General features: G+C 46.7%; 1 protein-coding gene across 1 annotated transcript in view; it reads right to left on the bottom strand.

Moving 5' to 3' along the window:
* Positions 1-18532, bottom strand: part of LOC144268876 (antigen WC1.1-like) — a 50115-nt gene that overhangs the window by 17699 nt on the left and 13884 nt on the right. Inside the window, exons 3-4 of the mRNA XM_077824165.1 lie at positions 4016-4330; positions 3457-3771 (exon numbers count right to left, since the gene is read on the bottom strand). Of these exons, the coding sequence (XP_077680291.1) occupies positions 3457-3771; positions 4016-4330 (630 nt within the window). The remainder of the gene's footprint in view (positions 1-3456; positions 3772-4015; positions 4331-18532) is intronic.

Raw genomic sequence — 18532 nt, 5'->3', positions numbered from 1 at the left:
TGTGCAGCATTAGGCTGTTGCTTCTATGACCCCTGCCTCATTCACTTTAGAAGCTGGAAGGCCTGTGGAGAACGAGGAGGGGAGTGCAGGAAGAACTAGGATGCTCTTGTTTCTAGCACTGACCGTCATTCAGTCGAGCTCAGTTCTGTTCCTGCCTCTGCTGCAGACTTCACAGGTGATACTGTGCAGGTCTCTGAAGCCAGTTTTTATGGGGTCTGATTTGCATAAGTACTGAGTATTCACAACTGCCGCTAGGCTCAAGACAAGATGTGGCTGCTCCGCTCTTCTGCAGTCAGGCAGCGAGGTCGGGTGAAATGAGCACAGGGCTGCAAATCAAAACACTGAGTTTTATCCTGTCTCTGCTGCTGACTCACTCAGTGGCCTTGGGCAAGTCCTTTGCTTTTCTCTCTCCGTTTTACCGTTTGTAAAATGGAGCTGTGACATTGTACTCTGTATGCTTTTGTGAAAGTATGCTGATGAGTGTGAATATAATGTAACTGAAATATGCTTCATGCAAAAGGTCTTTTGTAAGGTATCATTACAAAGATTATAATCTACTTAGTGTGGTCATCCTATTTGTACAAATGTATCACTCGTGTATCTGAAACTAGAAATATGAAATATAACTCTGAGGTCCTATTGTAGTTAAGCACAGTGTGGGCCATTCATGGTGGTTTGGAATCTTAATGGCTCCCATTAACCAGGACAATCGACTGTAGATGGCTCTGTTTTACTTCTAAATCTTCCTGTATACTGGCAAGCAGGTAATGAAATCTTACAGTGACATGTGATCATGGCACCTAAACTCGAATCCACCTTTAACCTGGTGCTTTTCCATTGAAAAGGAGGGGTGGGAACCCAGAGAGGAACAAAGGATTCCCGCCTTATGCAAAAGATATCTAAGTGAGTGGAACAGAACAAAGGGGGCGGCCATCACGAGAAATCCCCTCGCTACCACCTGAGCTGGAACAAGGGCTGTACCAGGGAAAGGATTGTGCCCAGACTAGGTAGGCATCCAGTCTGTGAAAGAAACTTATTGAAACATCTCTGAAGGTGAGATTTTATCTGTATTCGGCTTAGATTTGCGTGTTTTATTTTATTTTACTTGGTAATTCACTTTGTTCTGTCTGTTACTACTTGGAACCACTTAAATCCTACTTTCTGAATTTAATAAAATCACATTTTACTTATTAATTAACCCAGAGTATGTATTAATACCAGGGGTGTGGTAAACAGCTGTGCATATCTCTCTCTCTCTGAGTGTTATGGGGGCGGACAATTTATGAGTTTACCCTGTATAAGCTTTATACAAGGTAAAACAGATTTATTTGGGGTTTGGACCCCACTGGGAGTTGGGCATCTGAGTGTTAAAGACAAGAACACTTCTTAAATTGCTTTCAGTTAAGTCTGCAGCTTTGGGACACGTGTTTCAGACGCTGGGCCTGTGCTGGAGCAGACTGGCATGTCTGGCTCAGCAAGACAGGGTGCTGGAGTCCTAAGCTGGCAGGGAAAGCAGAGGCAGAAGTAGTCTTGGCACATCAGGTGGCAGCCCCCAAGGGGTTTCCGTGATCCAACCTGCCACAGGAGCTAATAATAATACTTCCCCACCTACTTCCCTGGAGTTTGGTGAGGCTTTATTAATGTCTGGAGAGTACTCTGAACACATAAAACTCTGCAGAAATGGTGAGTACTCTGGAGAATCAGGCCCTGAGGGTCTCAGGTTGCTGCCCAATCACCCCAAATAAGTCATGAGTTGGGAATTTGGGCTTTAATCGTTGTAAGCACAATTTTCAAAAGCAGCTAAATGATATAGGAGCTTAAGTGCCATTTTCAGAAGTGACTTAGGCAGCAAGAGGGAGCAGTCTGTATGGTTCTTGGGCTCCTATGTTACTAGAGAAAATAGGATTTAAGTCTCTAAGTCACTTAGGCCTTTTGAAAATGTTATTCTTGGGCTTCTAAGTGCCTAAGTCACTTTTGAAATGGACCTCGTAAGAGTCTGCTATCTCCTGGGGTGTTATGAAGACAAATTCATTAATGTTTGTGGGGCATTCTCACACTACTGTAATGAGCATAATAGAAAAGCCAATGAAAAAATTAATAATTCTGTATTCAGTGCAGTGTTTGTACGGTCTGTAGAGTGAATAAGGCCCTGGGTCACAGGTTGAATGAGGAGGATAAAAAGAAATATTCTACAGCTCCTCCATCCCCTGAGCACCATCTTCCCTGTGCACTGAAGGAGGCAGGACCTGGGGGAGGTGAGAATAATAGAATATGTTGATGCAATTAGACTGTATCATAATGTATATGCAGAAGGGAGGGTTGGGGACTGAATTAACATGATATAGATAACCTTAATTCTGGTATTTTCTAATTCTTGTGCCTTTGGCTTTGACTAAATGAACTAAATAATGCTGTTTATTTATTTTTATAAAAGCTAAATATTAGAGAGGGTCAACAACCAAAAATTTTTCCTGTGAAGTATTTTGAGTGCAGTATTTCAATTTTTAAACAGATCTGAGATACTGGGATATGGAAATGGAATGAAAATTTTTGTTTGGACTCTAACTAAAATATTGATTCATTTCAACTTTTGGTAAATGAAACATTCAATTTTCCATTCCAGGTTTTGGATGTACAGGTTTGCCACTTCCTCCCCCTTTCTATTTTTTCACACAATCAGAATATTAGGACTGGAAGAGACCTGAGGAGGTCATCTAGTCCAATCCGCTGCTCATCTTTTCTTCCACTGTAAAAAGTTAGAAAAAGGTAAAAATGTGTAAGAAAGTAAGAAAGCAGGGGAAAAAATCTTTGGAGTTTTTTCAATTGGAAAAGTGTGAAAAAAGTAAAAAAAACCTCAGTGAGTGAAAGCACTACGTTCTCTGTGGTGGGCTACCAAAAATACCCCCAGGAACTCACGTGAGAGAAAGGAAATGCTGATATTCAGCAGTTTATAATTCAGCCAAACCTGGAAGGAATCTCACTGCAGGAGGAGAAGGCACCTCCCTGGCCCCAGCACTGACCCCTTCCCAAATTGCAAAGGCTCCAGCCATCAAGGAAGGTGCCGAGAATATTTTATCATAGAAAGTGTGAAGCAAGCTCCATATTGGGAGTCACTACCAGCTCCCCCTCTAATTACTATTGGAGAAGGCTGGGGACAATGAATCGGTGACATTGATGTAACCCGAAGGACAAAGTGCTGCCCCTGCTCCGCTGCCCATGTGAGGACAGAGTTGCTAATGTTTTTACTGGAGAATCCAGGGCTTTCCCCAGTCACAACCGTTCTTTTGTGATGATATTATTGACTTAAATGTTATCTTTAATACATTTACTGTTATTTTCTGTGCTTTAGGATCTAGCTCCCCCTCCCCTTGCTGTGTCCTGAGGTTCCCCTGCTCTGGGGCAGCATCACACACTGAGGGGTAGGTGTCCTTAATCCAGCATCTCTCTTGCACTTACCTGAGCAAATCACACCGGCATCATTGTCGTGTGAGACCGGAGAGGCCCCCAGGGCAGTAACAGGGCAATGGCCCAAATGGGTTTCAGTCCCTTTGCAGTGAAATGTGTCTGTCCAGACAGAGCCAGTTCCCTTCCCAAAATACCCTCCTCCTGGGTTTGATACAGCGAAGCCGCAGTCCAGCTGACGACAGAGCACGTTGGCATCTGGTAAATCCCAGAGTGAGTCACAGAGGGTTCCCCAGGCACCAAGAACCTGGATCTCCACCCTCCCTGAGCACGCTGTGCTGCCGTTCACCAGCTGGAACCCTGTGTGCCCTGGGGAGAAGGGAGAAGGGGTTTAGAGAGGGAGCATTTAAGATATTTTATATTAAATAATAAAGAAAAGGAAAGTTGGAGGGATTGAACCCATTCCCGTTATATCGAGTTGTTTAGGTTTAACTAGAAGCTGATAGCTGCTTTGTTATCCCAGCTCCCTACAGAGTGAGATCATTTTGTTTGCTGCACCCTACTCTAGAATACACATGACTGGGATTTTAGAGACATTGTGCCAAATTCTTACGTGAGCATATGACACTTGCATCATTTGCATGTGAGCACGTCTGACTCCCATGTGATATCCTGGGACAGTACACGAGGTGTGACTCATTCCCTACACACTGGAATTCCTCAGTCCAGATTGGTCCATGTCCTTCTTGGAAATGAGCTCTTCCTGGGATAGATAGAGCTGTTCCACACTCTAGTCCATTACAGATAACACTGGCAGCTTTGAGATCAAAGCGTGCATCACAGATTGTAGCCCAGGTGTCTCCATGTCTTACTTCCACACGTCCTGAGCAGGCATTGTTCCCTCCAACCAGCTGGAGCTCAATGTGTCCTAGAAAGCCAATGAAGGATGAAAATTACAAAGGAGCCTTAGGGAGTTAGGTGTTCCACTGCCTTAGAACTTTGGCCAAAAGCCCATCCTGGTGCAGTGGGACAGTGCAGGCAGCAATTAGACATTTTAAAAAAAACAATGTACAGCAGATGGAGAGAGGGGAATTTAATAGCAATCGATATACATTGGAAGTTCTGAGATGTAGAAAATCGATAAGGGAAGCTAAAGCTATCAGGAAAAACTCCACAGTTGGCAGGGCTTGGAACAATAATGACCATTTTTTTCAGTATATTAGGAGTAAAGACAAACAAACAAACAAATTCTAACAAAGGTGTAGCCCATTACAAATGGAGATGGTAAAATAGTTTATAATGATGCAAATAAGACAGAAGTGTTCAATAAACATTTCCGGTTTTGAATAGAAGCAGGATGTGTATTCAAAGTATATGAAGAGGGTGAACCACTCTGCAGTCTGTAGGTAACTAAGGAGGATGTTAAACAGTATCTAGTAGGGATAAACTTTTTTAAAAAATCATCAGGCCTGAATATCTTATAAAATCTTGGAATAAATAGAAATGTAGGACTGGAAGGAACCTCACAAAGTCATCTAGTCCATCCCCTCACACCAAGACAGGTTTTGTATACCTAGTCCACCCCTGATAGATGTTTGTCTAACTTGTTCTTAAAAGTCACCAATGATGTGTGTGACGGGTTCGGTCACAGACACCCCCTTGGGACAGTCACCTCACATTCTGAAATTACCTCTGAGCCCATTTTCCCCGCCAGCTTGGGACTCCAGAACCCTGCCTTGTTGAGCCAGACATGCTAGCCTGCTGCAACACAGACCCAGATCTGGTCCACACCCCAAAAGCTGCAGACTTCAACTAAAAGCTGCTCAGCAGCAGTACCAGATTTAAGATGGATTTAAGATGGATGTCATATGAGACCTCATTGTTCATTACCCACAGGCTGGCCCACACATACACAGGAAGGCTTGCAGGTAAATAAACAATCTACAACCAATTGTCCCAGTCAATCGGAGCCATCAAGATTCTAAACCACCATAAATGGCCCACACTTTGCATTATTACAATAGGACCTCAGAGTCATATTTCATATTTCTAGCTTCAGATACAAGAATGATACATACATACAAATAGGAGGAATATATTCAGTAGGTTATAACTTTTGTTATGGTACATTACATGAGACCTTTTGCATAAAACATATTCCAGTTACATCATATTCACACTCATAAGCATATTTCCATAAAACATATGGAGTGCAATGTCACAACGGGGATTCCACAACCTCCCTTGGTACCTTGTTCCAGTACTTAACTATCCTTATAGTTAGAAAGTTTTTCCTAATATCTGACCTGACTCTCCCTTGCTGCAATCTAAGTGGATTACTTCTTGTCCTACCTACCCATTGTAGAGAGAGAGCCCAAAACTGGACACACTGCTCCAGCGGAGGCCTCACCAGTGCTGAGTACAGCAGGACAATTACCTCCTGTGTCTTACATATGACAATTCTATTAATAAAATGCAGAATGACATTTCCTGTTTTCAAAACAGCATCACCCATTTCAGTCTGTGATCCAGTATAACCCCAGAACATTTTCTGCAGAACTGCTGCTTAGTCAGTTATTCCCCATTTTGGATTTTTTGCTTTTGATTTTTCCTTCCTAAGTCTAGTACTTTGTACTTGTCTTTACTGAATTTTAATTTACTGATTTCAAGCCAATTCTCCAATGTATCAAGGTCATTATGAATTCTAATACTCTCATCCAAAGAGCTTGTGACCCCTCCCAGGTTTGTGTCATCCACACATCTTATGAGTTTATTTTCTACTCCATCATCCAAATCTTTAATGAAAATATTGAATAGTTCCAGGCCCAGGAGAGTGATATTATTTATGTATCCATAGGAACACAGTGACCAGAGAGAGAAGTGTTAAGGCAACTAAAGGCCAACGGGCATATGTCTTACGTAATCCTCAGCATTTCCCTCAAAACCTGGGCTGGCCCAACCTATCCCAGGTACCCCTGCTTCTGGGGACTGGGTTTCAATCTCCTTCCCTGCAGACCCTGCCTCTCCCTCTCTGTTCATCAGGGCTCTCCTTTTTATAGTTCCCAAGCTCTTTGTTTAACTTTCCCACTTGAAGGGCCCCTCCCCTCTCCCAAGCTAGGGGGGTTGTGCCCAGCTTGGTCAGAGGCAAAAGTTCAAAGGCCTTGACACCCGTATTGTCAGTTAAGTACCAGTGACTGGGTTCTCTGCAACCATTGTCTGCCTTGCTGGGACATGTGGGGAGATCCAAGCAAGGAGTTACTCTTTGAACCCTGGTAGGAAATGGCAAAACAGCAATAAAAGAAACAGAGGTACACATAATATATGTAAACATACAGATATTTCCCATGGTCTTCGCAGGAGTCCTAGTGGACAAGCAACAGAACTAGAGGTCCCAGGGTGATGCTGTGAAAAGGCTACAGTGATCCTCGGAGGTTTAAGCTGGGGAGCAGTGAGAAGAGCTGGCTGAAATGCAGGATTTCCAGCTCACAGGAAATTTTGCTATTTCAAAACTTCCTGTGAACCATAGATTCATAGATATTTAGGTCAGAAGGGACCATTATGATCATCTAGTCTGACCTCCTGCACAACGCAGGCCACAGAATTTCACCCACCACTCCTACAAAAAAAACCTCACACCTATATCTGTGCTATTGAAGTCCTCAAATTGTAGTTTAAAGACCTCAAGGAGCAGAGAATCCTCCAGCAAGTGACCCGAAATCCCCTCCAAACTTTCTTCTGGAAAAAACCAACACATGGTGTGTCCGACATGAAATTTGCTCCCAGGGACACCAGCAGATGCTGAGTGAACTGACATTCTTGTCAGTTTCACAGTGCTAAGAGAAAAACAAAAATGTCAATTTCTCTTGCATTGCAGACTGCCTTGGACTGGGGACCCCTGGGCTTCCAGACTCCTGGACCAGCTGGTGTCCCAAATAGGCAGCTGGCCTGGGAGTCTCAAAGCTCTGGGGTCCCCGGTCTGGTGTAGTCTGCAACGCAGGGCTGCCCCAGAGCCGCAGACCCTGGGAATCAGGATCCCATCCCAGGATTTCTAAATTCCCTGCTGTGGAGCTGGGAGCTGAGCCCTGGTTAAAGCCAGGACTCCCTTTTCCATGGCAGGGTTGCCCTGGAGCTGCAGACGATAGAAGACCAGGGTCTCTGGTCTTGGGGCAGTCTACATGGTGCAGCTATCCCAGAGCAGCTGACCTGAGAAGACTGGAATACCTGGCCCCAAGGCAGTCTGCATGACAGGGCTGGCTGGAGCTCCCCAAGCCAGCTGGCACTTAACCATGCAGGTTTCTGCCACAACCCTGCCTGTGGTCTAGAGAAAGTTCATTGCACCCGACTCACTTTCATGGGAAATGTCCAGTTCAACAAACCAGCATTTTCCAATGAAGCTCTATTTTGTTGGATAATTTCTGACCAAGGACATGATTTTACCTCTGTATACAGTATGGTGAGACCAATACCGCATCCAGTGTGTTGTCCACATTTTAAGAAGGATGTTAAAAAAAATGGAAAGGGTGCAGAGAAGAGCCACAAAGATGATTTAAGGGCTTGAAAATATGCCTTGTAGTGAGAGATTCCAGGAGCTCCGTCTGTTTATTTTTAATAAAGAAGACCAAGAGATGATGTGATTATACTGTATAAGTACTTTAGTGTAGAAGTACTTGCACAGGGACAAAACACTGGTATGTAGAGACCTCCTTATTCTAGTGGAGAAAGACAAAACAAGAACATATGGCTGGAAGTTAAAGCCAGAGAAATTCATATTAGAAGTAAGCCATACATTTTCCATAGCGAGGACAATTAACCATTGGAACAAACTAAAAAGGGAAACAGAAGATTATTCACTCCTGAAGTATTTAGATGAAGACTGGATGCCTTTCTGGAAGATGTGCTTTAGCCAAACAAAAATTATTGGGTTCAGTTCACGAGTAACTGGATTAAATTCTGTAGCCTGTTACCCAGGAGGCCAGACTATATGATCTAATGGTTCCTTCTGCCCTTAAAATCTTTAAAGCTATGTATCTAAAAGGAAGTCAAGCACTCAAACATTCAGAATACCAGACGCGTGCTGTCCTCTGTAACCTTAATTAGCCCCTTTTGTATTTCCATTGTGATACTGTCTTTAATTACACGATCAAATGCTATTTTTGCCCCAGGACCCCTGCCTCACTCGGTGCACAGGACACGTGGTGCTGACTGAATGGGTGGATGGTCAATCGTTCTTTTTATACTCATTGTGCAATGTGTGGCCCCAGCCCTTATGTACTGCACATCATCCAAACTGAACTCCTAAAACAGAATTGTTCATTTCCTCACAGGCTTTTCTGTGGTGCTCATTCCTATGGTAGCTGAGAGCTTCACAAACTTTAAAAAATTTCTCTTCACAACACCCCTGGGAGGCAGGGAAGTGTTGTTATCTCCATTTTACACATGGGGAACTGAAGCCCAGAGACACTATGGCCAAAATGATCAAAAGTGTCAACTGATTTTGGGTGCCCAACTTGAGACACCCAGGTCCTGATTTTTCAGATTCCTTAGCATTATACAGCACTTAGTATGTTCAGAGCAGAACACCTACTGCAGGGGTGGGCAAACCTTTTGGGCCGAGGGCCACCTCTGGGTGGGGAAATTGTATGCAAGGCTGGGGCAGGCGGTTGGGGTGCGGGAGGGAGTGTAGGGTGTGGGAGGGGGTGCGGTGTGCAGGAAAGGGCTCAGGGCAAGGGATTAGGGCAGAGGAGGGGTGCGGGTGTATGAGGGGGCTCAGGGAAGGGGGTTGGGGTGCAGGAGGGGTGCGAGGTGCAGGCAGGGAGTTTGGGGGCGAGGTGCAGGAGGGGATCGGGCTCCGGCCTGGCGCCGCTTACCTAAAGCAGCTCCGGGGTGGCAGCGGCACACACAGGGGCCAGGGAAGGCTCCCTGCCTGCCTGCCCTGGCCCCACGCTGCGCCGCTCTGGGAAGCGGCTGGAACCACATCCCTGCACGGCCCCTGGGGGAGGGGGTGCACAGGGCTCCGTGCGCTCCCATTGCCACGCCCCCAGGTACCTCCCCCGAAGCTCCCATTGGCTGCGGTTCCCCGTTCCTGGCCAATGGGAACGGCGCAGAGTGGTGCCTGGAGGCAAGGGCAACACACAGAGCACTCTGCCCACCCACCCCCCCAGCCCGGGGTCCCAGGGACGTGGTGCTGGCTGCTTCTGCGGGGCCTGTGGCACTATGGGGGGCAATCCCGCGGGCCGGATCCAAAGCCCTGAGGGTCTGGATCAGGCCCATGGGCCATAGTTTGCGCACCCCTGACCTACTGACTTCAGTTTACAGCAGCATATGCTCAGCACTTCTGCAACCAGACCCCCACGGTTACAAGGGGCCACCCATAAAATGAGGAACACACAATTAATGACCACCTGTGAAATATTTGGTTTCAGAGACTTGCCAAGCATCACATAGGATCTCTGTGGCAGAGGCAGGGAGAGAATCCAGTTCCCCAGGGCAGGATTCAGCTGCCTTAACAAGAGACCCTCCTTTCTCTTTCTGCAATCCCCTGCCTCAGACCCAGCACACTCTGCAGTTTCTGCAACCAATGAGGCAGGGTCCTACACAGACCAGCCTCCTTCACGCCACAACCAACCCTGATTCAGAGCCCTGTCGAGCACAGGCGTAGTTTGACTGCTGTATTTGGGGGGGACAGAGAGCGCACACACACACACACACACACACAGACACACACAAACACACACACACACACACACACACACGTGTATGCTGAAGCCAGTTATCTTGGCTCACTGACTCTCCCTCCCCCCACCCCAGCCTGCAGTGGTCTCTGGGCTGCCAGGGCTGGGGGCGGGGCAGGATGGCTCAATGGGTGAGCCCCAGCTGCTGCTGTCTGCTGCAGCGCCCTGAGCTTGGGAGCTGTGGCCACTCCAGCACCGGCTCTTGCAGAGATGTTGCTGCTCTGGGGCCTCCCAGGGCCGTTGCAGCCGCCTCCCTGCTGGGGCTGCTGCTGCCGAGGGGACGCCACATGCTGGGCTCCCGCTCCCCGCTCCCATTCCTCTCTCTCCTTCTCTTCCCATCCCACCCCCTTCACCTGCCCGCTGCCCCGTGCCCCTCCCCCTTTCCCAGTGTCCTCTGCCCCCTGCAGGCACTCACCGCTTTACAGGAAACGGGCAGGCACTAGGACCCAGGCAGCAGTGCACAGCTGCAGAGCGACAACCCGGAGCAGCTACTCTCAGCCTCAGGAGAAGTGGCTCCACCCCTCCACCCCCCGTTCCCTGCACCAACCCCACATGTCCCCCCCATGCCTTTCCTCTGCCAATGCCCCCCTGCACCCTCCCAAACTATGCCCATGCTGTCTGTCCCGTGCACTGAATGAGGCAGGGGTCTCATGGAGAAAATAGCTTGTTATCCTGTAATTAAAGACAGTATCTTAACGCAGATGTACAAGTGGGCCAAAATAAAGTTACAAAGACAACTTTAATTCTGCCATTTCGTTATTTTTTACAGCTCAACTTTGCAAACTTAACGTTCCTTAAAAGTAATGTTTTGTGCATAATTTCCTAGGTTTTTAAAAAAGCAAACTGAAAAAACAGAAGTTCCAAGATGCGGAATCATGTTGCCACCCTCCGGATGCCACTCGTCTCAGTTTTACCCGGACAGTCCGTTTTTTAGCTTCTGTGTCCAGTTGTCATTTAGGGTTGCCAGGTGCCTGGTTTTCTACTGGAAAGTCCGGTCAAAAAGGGACCTAAATGACACCTGAACCAAAAATCTGGTTTCCATGGGTGGGGGTGGCAGGAAACCGGGTTATTTTTCTGTGCCAGCCCCTGCTCAGCCAGGGCGGCTTTGTACCTGCAGGCCGGCTGCTTGAGACAATCCAGCGAGTGACGAGGGGAGAGGGGGAGTGAGCGATGAGGGCAGAGCCTTGAGGGGAAGAGGCGAGAAGGGGCGGGGCCTTGAGGAAAGAGGTGGAGCAGGAGCGGGGCCTTGGGGGAAGAGGTGGAGAAGGGCGTTGCCTTGGGAGGAAGAGGTAGGGCAGGGGGTAGAGCCTCAAGGATCTGGTTACCAGCCATGAGAAAGATGGCAACCCTGTGACACCCACATGGGTCATCAGCAGGGCTGGAACCTTTAGCTCCACCACAGAAACCACTGCCACTTGAGCTAATACAGTAACTGACAGTGGTAGTTGTCATAAATATAAAGGGAAGGTAAACCCTTTTAAAACCCCTCCTGGCCAGAAGAAAAATCTTATCACCTGTAAAGGGTTAAGAAGCTAAAGGTAACCTTGCTGGCACCTGACCAAAATGACCAATGAGGAGACAAGATACTTTCAAAAACTGGGAGGAGGGAGAAAAACAAAGGGTCTGGGTCTGTCTGTATGCTGCTTTTGCCAGGGACAGAACAGGAATGGAGTCTTAGAACTTTTAGTAAGTAATCTAGTTAGGTATGTGTTAGATTATGATTTCTTTAAATGGCTGAGAAAAGAGCTGTGATGAATAGAATGACTATTCCTGTCTGTGTGTCTTTTTTGTAACTTAAGGTTTTGCCTAGAGGGATTCTCTATGTTTGAATCTAATTACCCTGTAAGGTATCTACCATCCTGATTTTACAGAGGTGATTCCTTTACTTCTATTAAAAGTCTTCTTGTAAGAAAACTGAATGCTTTTTCATTGTTCTAAGATCCAAGGGTTTGGGTCTGTGGTCACCTATGCAAATTGGTGAGGATTTTTACCAAACCTTCCTCAGGAAGTAGGGTGCAAGCATTGGGAGGATTTTTTGGGGAAAGACGTGTCCAAACTACATTTCCCAGTAAACCCAGATAAAGTTTGGTGGTGGCAGTGGAAATCCAAGGGCAAAGGGTAAAATTAATTTGTACCTTGTGGAAGTTTTAACCTAAGCTGGTAAAAGTAAGCTTAGAAGGTTTTCATGCATGTCCCCACATCTGTACCCTAGAGTTCAGAGTAGGGAAGGAACCTTGACATGGTGGCAGAGTGGTGGGATTAACCTGAAATTCTTTTGAGATCAATTTGAGATTTTTTGAACCAGAAAAAACAGATTTTAAAAAGGAAATATTTTTTTTCCTTTGGGGCTGCTGGAAAGGAGGTCCAACTGAAAGCAGCTAGTTTTTTCTCTGCTTTGGGGCCAGAGCAGAGACAAAAGGGGATTATCTTTGTGAATTGCAGGTTTTCTTTGCCTGGAGGCAGAGTAATTAACTCCTGCAGGGAAATTCACAGTCTTCGCAAAGCAGAGTTTTTTTTTTTTTCCCTAGAAGTAAATAGTGGGGTGTTCTACCCATTTGCCTGGAGACAAAAGTGGCAGGGTTTTTTTTTTTTTTTTTAGGATTTTTATTTTTTTTTTTACAAGGAGCACAGGTTTCAAAAGGATTTTTTTTTCCTTTGGGCTGCTGGTAAGCAGGTTTCCAAGTAGTTGGAGGTTTTTGCTTTGATTTGGGGCGAGAGCAGAGACAAAGGGAATTGTCTTTTTCTGTAGGCTGACAATCACTATCAGAGAATAGGTGTCCTAATCCAGCACAGCAAAATTTTACAGCCAAGTTTTGTTTGTTTATTTCTAAACCTCGGGTGTAAAGTTAGTTAAAAACAGAGAGGTTAGGATGACAGAATCCATGGCTCAACAAAAGCTGGAATTAGCCAGATTTCAGGCTGAGGAAAAACAAAAGGAACATGAAAGACAGATAGAACTCATGCGGCTGGAGAAGGAGGTACAGGAGGCTGCCCACAGGAGGGAAATGGTGGCCAGGAAGCGTGTGGAGCAGGAGAAGAAAAAAGAGAGGAAGCATGCACTGGAGATGGAGAAGGTAAAGGTTCAGCAGAATATACCAACAAACCCTAGCCATCCTTCTCCAGGTACCACTTCTCATCCCAGGAAGTTCCCCACCTACAAGGCAGGCGATGATACGGAGGCCTTCTTAGAAAACTTCAAAAGGGCCTGCCTTGGGTATAGCATCTCTACCGACCAATACATGGTAGAGCTGAGGCCGCAGCTCAGTGGACCCTTAGCTGAGGTGACGGCTGAAATGCCTAAAGAACACATGAACAAGTATGAACTGTTTAAATCCAAGGCGAGAGTCAGAATGGGGCTAACACCCGAGCATTCTCGTCGGAGGTTCAGAGCCCTAAGGTGGAAACCAGACATGTCATTTACCCGACATGCCTACCACATTGTGAAACATTGGGATGCCTGGATATCAGGAGCAAGTGTTGAATCTCCAGTAAATTTGCCTTTCCTAATGCAAATGGAACAATTCTTAGAGGTTTCAGAGTAACAGCCGTGTTAGTCTGTATTCACAAAAAGAAAAGGAGTACTTGTGGCACCTTAGAGACTAACCAATTTAGAGACTAAGCTCAATTCTTAGAGGGTGTTCCTGAGGAAATAGAAAGATACATCCTAGATGGGAAGCCCAAAACTGTAATCGAGGCAGGAGAGATTGGAGCCAGATGGGTGGAGGTGGCAGAGAAGAAGAAAACTGGTCGCAGTTGGAGCAGAGACCAGAAGGGACAACCCCAGACCACACCCTATTACCGGGAGCTACCCAAGGCCCCACCTACCTCCCAAAGAACCCTCCAGACCCCTTATCATCCCACCACCCCGTTCTCCAGCAACCCACCTCACCCCAGTGACCCGTCAGCTGGACGATGTTTTAAATGTTACGAGCTGGGGCATATAAAGGCCAGCTGCCCCAAGAAACCCAACAGATTACAGTTCATTGCACCGGAATCACACCAAAGATCCGCAGGCCCAGATACCTCCCAGATACCCTTGGAGCAGAGGGAAACTGAGTGTGGGCGGGAAGAAGGTCACCACGTGGAGGGACACCGGAGCACAAGTGTCAGCTATCCATGCTTCCTTAGGGGACCCCAATTTAATCAATCCAGAGATCCAAGTGACGATTCAACACTTCAAGTCCAACTCTTTCAATTTGCCTACAGCCAAGTTGCCTGTCCAGTACCAGGGCTGGTCAGGAACGTGGACTTTTGCAGTCTATGATAATTATCCCATCCCCATGCTGTTGGTGGAAGACTTGGCCAATCATGTGAAGCGGGCCAAGAGGGTGGCAATGGTCACCTGCAGCCAGGCTAAACAAGCCGGGAGGCCTAGCTCTGTTCCGGAAACTTCTATCAGGAGCCGGTCAGAGGTGATGGACCCGGACCCCAGGCCAATGTCTGCAACTGCAGTAGTGGATCCAGTCCCAGAGACTCAGACGGAACCAGTCCCAGAACTGGAACCAGCGGAACAACCAGCACCAGACCCATTGCCAGCACTGAATCCAGTACTTGCAACCTCAACACCAGAGGGCCCCACCGAAACTGAACCAGCAGCAGCCCATAAGCCTACACAAGAGGCTCAGCCAGAGCCTGAACCCAACATAGTGTCCCAGTGGAGAGCGGTTCACAGTCAGTGGAAACAGCCCCATCCCCTACGTCGCTTCCAGAGGGACCAAGCATAGGTCCACAATCCAATGAGGAACTGATGTCTCCAGCATCAAGGAAACAGTTCCAGATCGAACAGGAAGCAGATGAAAGCCTCCAGACAGCTTGGACGGCGGCATGGAGCAACCCACCACCTCTCAGCTCTTCTAATTGATCCAGGTTTGTTGTAGAAATATGACTTTTATACAAGGAAACTCTTTCTGGTGGATATCAGGAAGACTGGCAGCCTCAGAGACAGTCGGTAGTTCCAACTAAATACCAGGCCAAGCTCTTGAGCTTAGCCCACAATCACCCTAGTGGCCATGCTGAGGTGAACAGGACCAAAGACTGTTTAGGGGGGTCATTCCACTGGGAGGGAATGGGCAAGGATATTTCTACCTATGTCCGGTCTTGTGAGGTATGCCAAAGAGTGGGAAAACCCCCAGACCAGGTCAAAGCTCCTCTCCAGCCACTCCCCATCATTGAAGTTCATACATACTGACTTTCATGGATTTTGCCACCCGATGGACGGAAGCAGTAGCTCTAAGCAACACCAGGGCTAAAAGTGTGTGCCAGGCACTAGCAGACATTTTTGCCAGGGTAGGTTGGCCCTCCGACATCCTCACAGATGCAGGGACTAATTTCCTGGTAGGAACTATGGAAAACCTCTGGGAAGCTCATGGGTAAATCACTTGGTTGCCACTCCTTACCACCATCAAACAAATGGCATGGTGGAGAAGTTTAATGGAACTTTGGGGCCCATGATATGTAAATGAGCACTCAAATGATTGGGACCTAGTGTTGCAGCAGTTGCTCTTTGCCTACAGAGCTGTACCACATCCCACTTTAGGGTTTTCCCCATTTGAACTTGTATATGGCCGTGAGGTTAAGGGACCATTACAGTTGGTGAAGCAGCAATGGGAGGGATTTACGCCTTCTCCAGGAACTAACATTCTGGACTTTGTAACCAACCTACAAAACACCCTCCGAACCTCTTTAGCCCTTGCTAAAGAAAACTTACAGGATGCTCAAAAAGAGCAAAAAGCCTGGTATGATAAACATGCCAGAGAGCGTTCCTTCAAAGTAGGGGACCAGGTCATGGTCTTAAAGGCTCTCCAGGCCCATAAAATGGAAGCATCGTGGGAAGGGCCATTCATGGTCCAGGAGTGCATGGGAGCTGTTAATTACCTTATAGCATTCCCCACCTCCAACCAAAAGCCTAAGGTGTACCATATTAGTTCTCTAAAGACCTTTTATTCCAGAGAATTAAAGGTTTGTCAGTTTGCAGCCCAGGGAGGAGATGACACTGAGTGGCCTGAAGGTGTCTACTACGAAGGGAAATGTGCTGGTGGTGTGGAAGAGGTGAACCTCTCCATGACCCTAGGGCGTATGCAGCGACAGCAGATCAAGGAACTGTGCACTAGCTACGCGCCAGCATTCTCAGCCACCCCAGGACTGACTGAACGGGCATACCACTCCATTTACACAGGTAATGCTTGCCCAATTAAAGTCCAACCTTACCGGGTGTCTCCTCAAGCTAAAACAGCTATAGAACGGGAGATCCAGGATATGTTACAGATGGGTATAATCCGCCCTCTGGAAGTGCATGGGCATCTCCAGTGGTTCTAGTTCCCAGAAGGGGAGATACGTTTTTGCATGGACTACTGTAAGCTAAATTCTGTAACTCGCCCAGACAACTATCCAATGCCACGCACAGATGAAATATTAGAGAAACTGGGAGGGGCCCAGTTCATCTCTACCTTGGACTTAACCCAGGGGTACTGGCAGGTACTGCTAGATGAATCCGCCAAGGAAAGGTCAGCCTTCACCACACATCTCGGGATGTATGAATTTAATGTACTCCCTTTCGGGCTGTGAAATGCACCCGCCACTTTCCAAAGACTTGTAGATGGTCTCCTAGCAGGATTAGGAGAATATGCAGTCGCCTACCTTGACGATGTGGCCATATTTTCTGATTCCTGGGCAGAACACCTGGAACATCTACAAGAAGTCCTTGAGCGCATAAGGGACTAACTGTCAAGGCTAAGAAGTGTCAAATAGGCCTAAACAGAGTGACTTACCTTGGACACCAGGTGGGTCAAGGAACTATCAGCCCCCTACAGGCCAAAGTGAATGCTATCCAAAAGTGACATATCCCAAAGTCAAAGAAACAGGTTCAATCCTTCTTAGGCTTGGCCAGTTATTACAGACGATTTGTACCGCAATACAGCCAAATCACCGCCCCACTGACAGAGCTAACCAAAAAGAAACAGCCAAATGCCGTTTAGTGGACTGAAGAGTGTCAGAAGGCCTTTAACCACCTTAAAGCGACACTCATGTCTGACCCTGTACTGAGGGCCCCAGACATTGACAAACCGTTCCTAGTGACCACAGATGCAACCGAGAGTGGTGTGGGAGCAGTTTTAATGCAGAAAGGACCTGATCAAGAATTCCACCCTGTAGTGTTTCTCAGCAAAAAACTGTCTGAGAGGGAAAGCAACTGGTCAGTCAGTGAAAAAGAATGTTACGCCATTGTCTACGCCCTGGAAAAGCTACGCCCATATGTTTGGGGATGGCGTTTCCACCTGCAAACCGACCATGCTGCGCTACAGTGGCTTCATACTGCCATGGGACATAACAAAAACTTATTTGGTGGAGTTTAGCTCTCCAAGATTTTGATTTTGATATCCAACATATCTCAGCAGCTTCTAACAAAGTGGCTGATGCACTCTCCCATGAAAGTTTCCCAGAATCAACGGGTTAAAATCGTCCTTGAGATGTGGAAAATATAGTTAGTCTCTATGTACTTGGTAGTATATTTAGAGGTGCATGTGTCTTATTAACTCTGTTTTTCCTAGAGCTCCAGGAAGAAATCCCAGCCAGCGTTTCACCCTACCTGAGATTTGGGGGGCGTGTCATAAATACAAAGGGAAGGGTAAACCCCTTTAAAATCCCTCCTGGCCAGAGGAAAAATCCTATCACCTGTAAAGGGTTAAGAAGCTAAAGGTAACTTCGCTGGCACCTGATCAAAATGACCAATGAGGAGACAAGATACTTTCAAAAACTGGGAGGAGGGAGAAAAACAAAGGGTCTGGGTCTGTCTGTATGCTGCTTTTGCTGGGGACAGAACAGGAATGGAGTCTTAGAACTTTTAGTAAGTAATCTAGCTAGGTATGTGTTAGATTATGATTTCTTTAAATGGCTGAGAAAAGAGCTGTGATGAATAGAATGACTATCCCTGTCTGTGTGTCTTTTTTGTAACTTAAGGTTTTGCCTAGAGGGATTCTCTATGTTTTGAATCTAATTACCCTGTAAGGTATCTACCATCCTGATTTTACAGAGGTGATTCCTTTACTTCTATTAAAAGTCTTCTTGTAAGAAAACCGAATGCTTTTTCATTGTTCTCAGATCCAAGGGTTTGGGTCTGTGGTCACCTATGCAAATTGGTGAGGATTTTTACCCAACCTTCCCCAGGAAGTGGGGTGCAAGCGTTGGGAGGATTTTGTGGGGAAAGACGTGTCCAAACTCCGTTTCCCAGTAAACCCAGATAAAGTTTGGTGGTGGCAGTGGAAATCCAAGGGAAAAAGGTAAAATTAATTTGTACCTTGTGGAAGTTTTAACCTAAGCTGGTAAAAGTAAGCTTAGGAGGTTTTCATGCAGGTCCCCACATCTGTACCCTAGAGTTCAGAGTGGGGAAGGAACCTTGACAGTAG

Source organism: Eretmochelys imbricata, chromosome 1 (assembly GCF_965152235.1).
Source record: "Eretmochelys imbricata isolate rEreImb1 chromosome 1, rEreImb1.hap1, whole genome shotgun sequence".
Lineage (NCBI taxonomy): Eukaryota > Metazoa > Chordata > Testudines > Cheloniidae > Eretmochelys > Eretmochelys imbricata.
The sequence above is the reverse complement of the archived record's forward strand: the minus strand, read 5'-3'. Positions and strand labels throughout refer to the sequence as shown.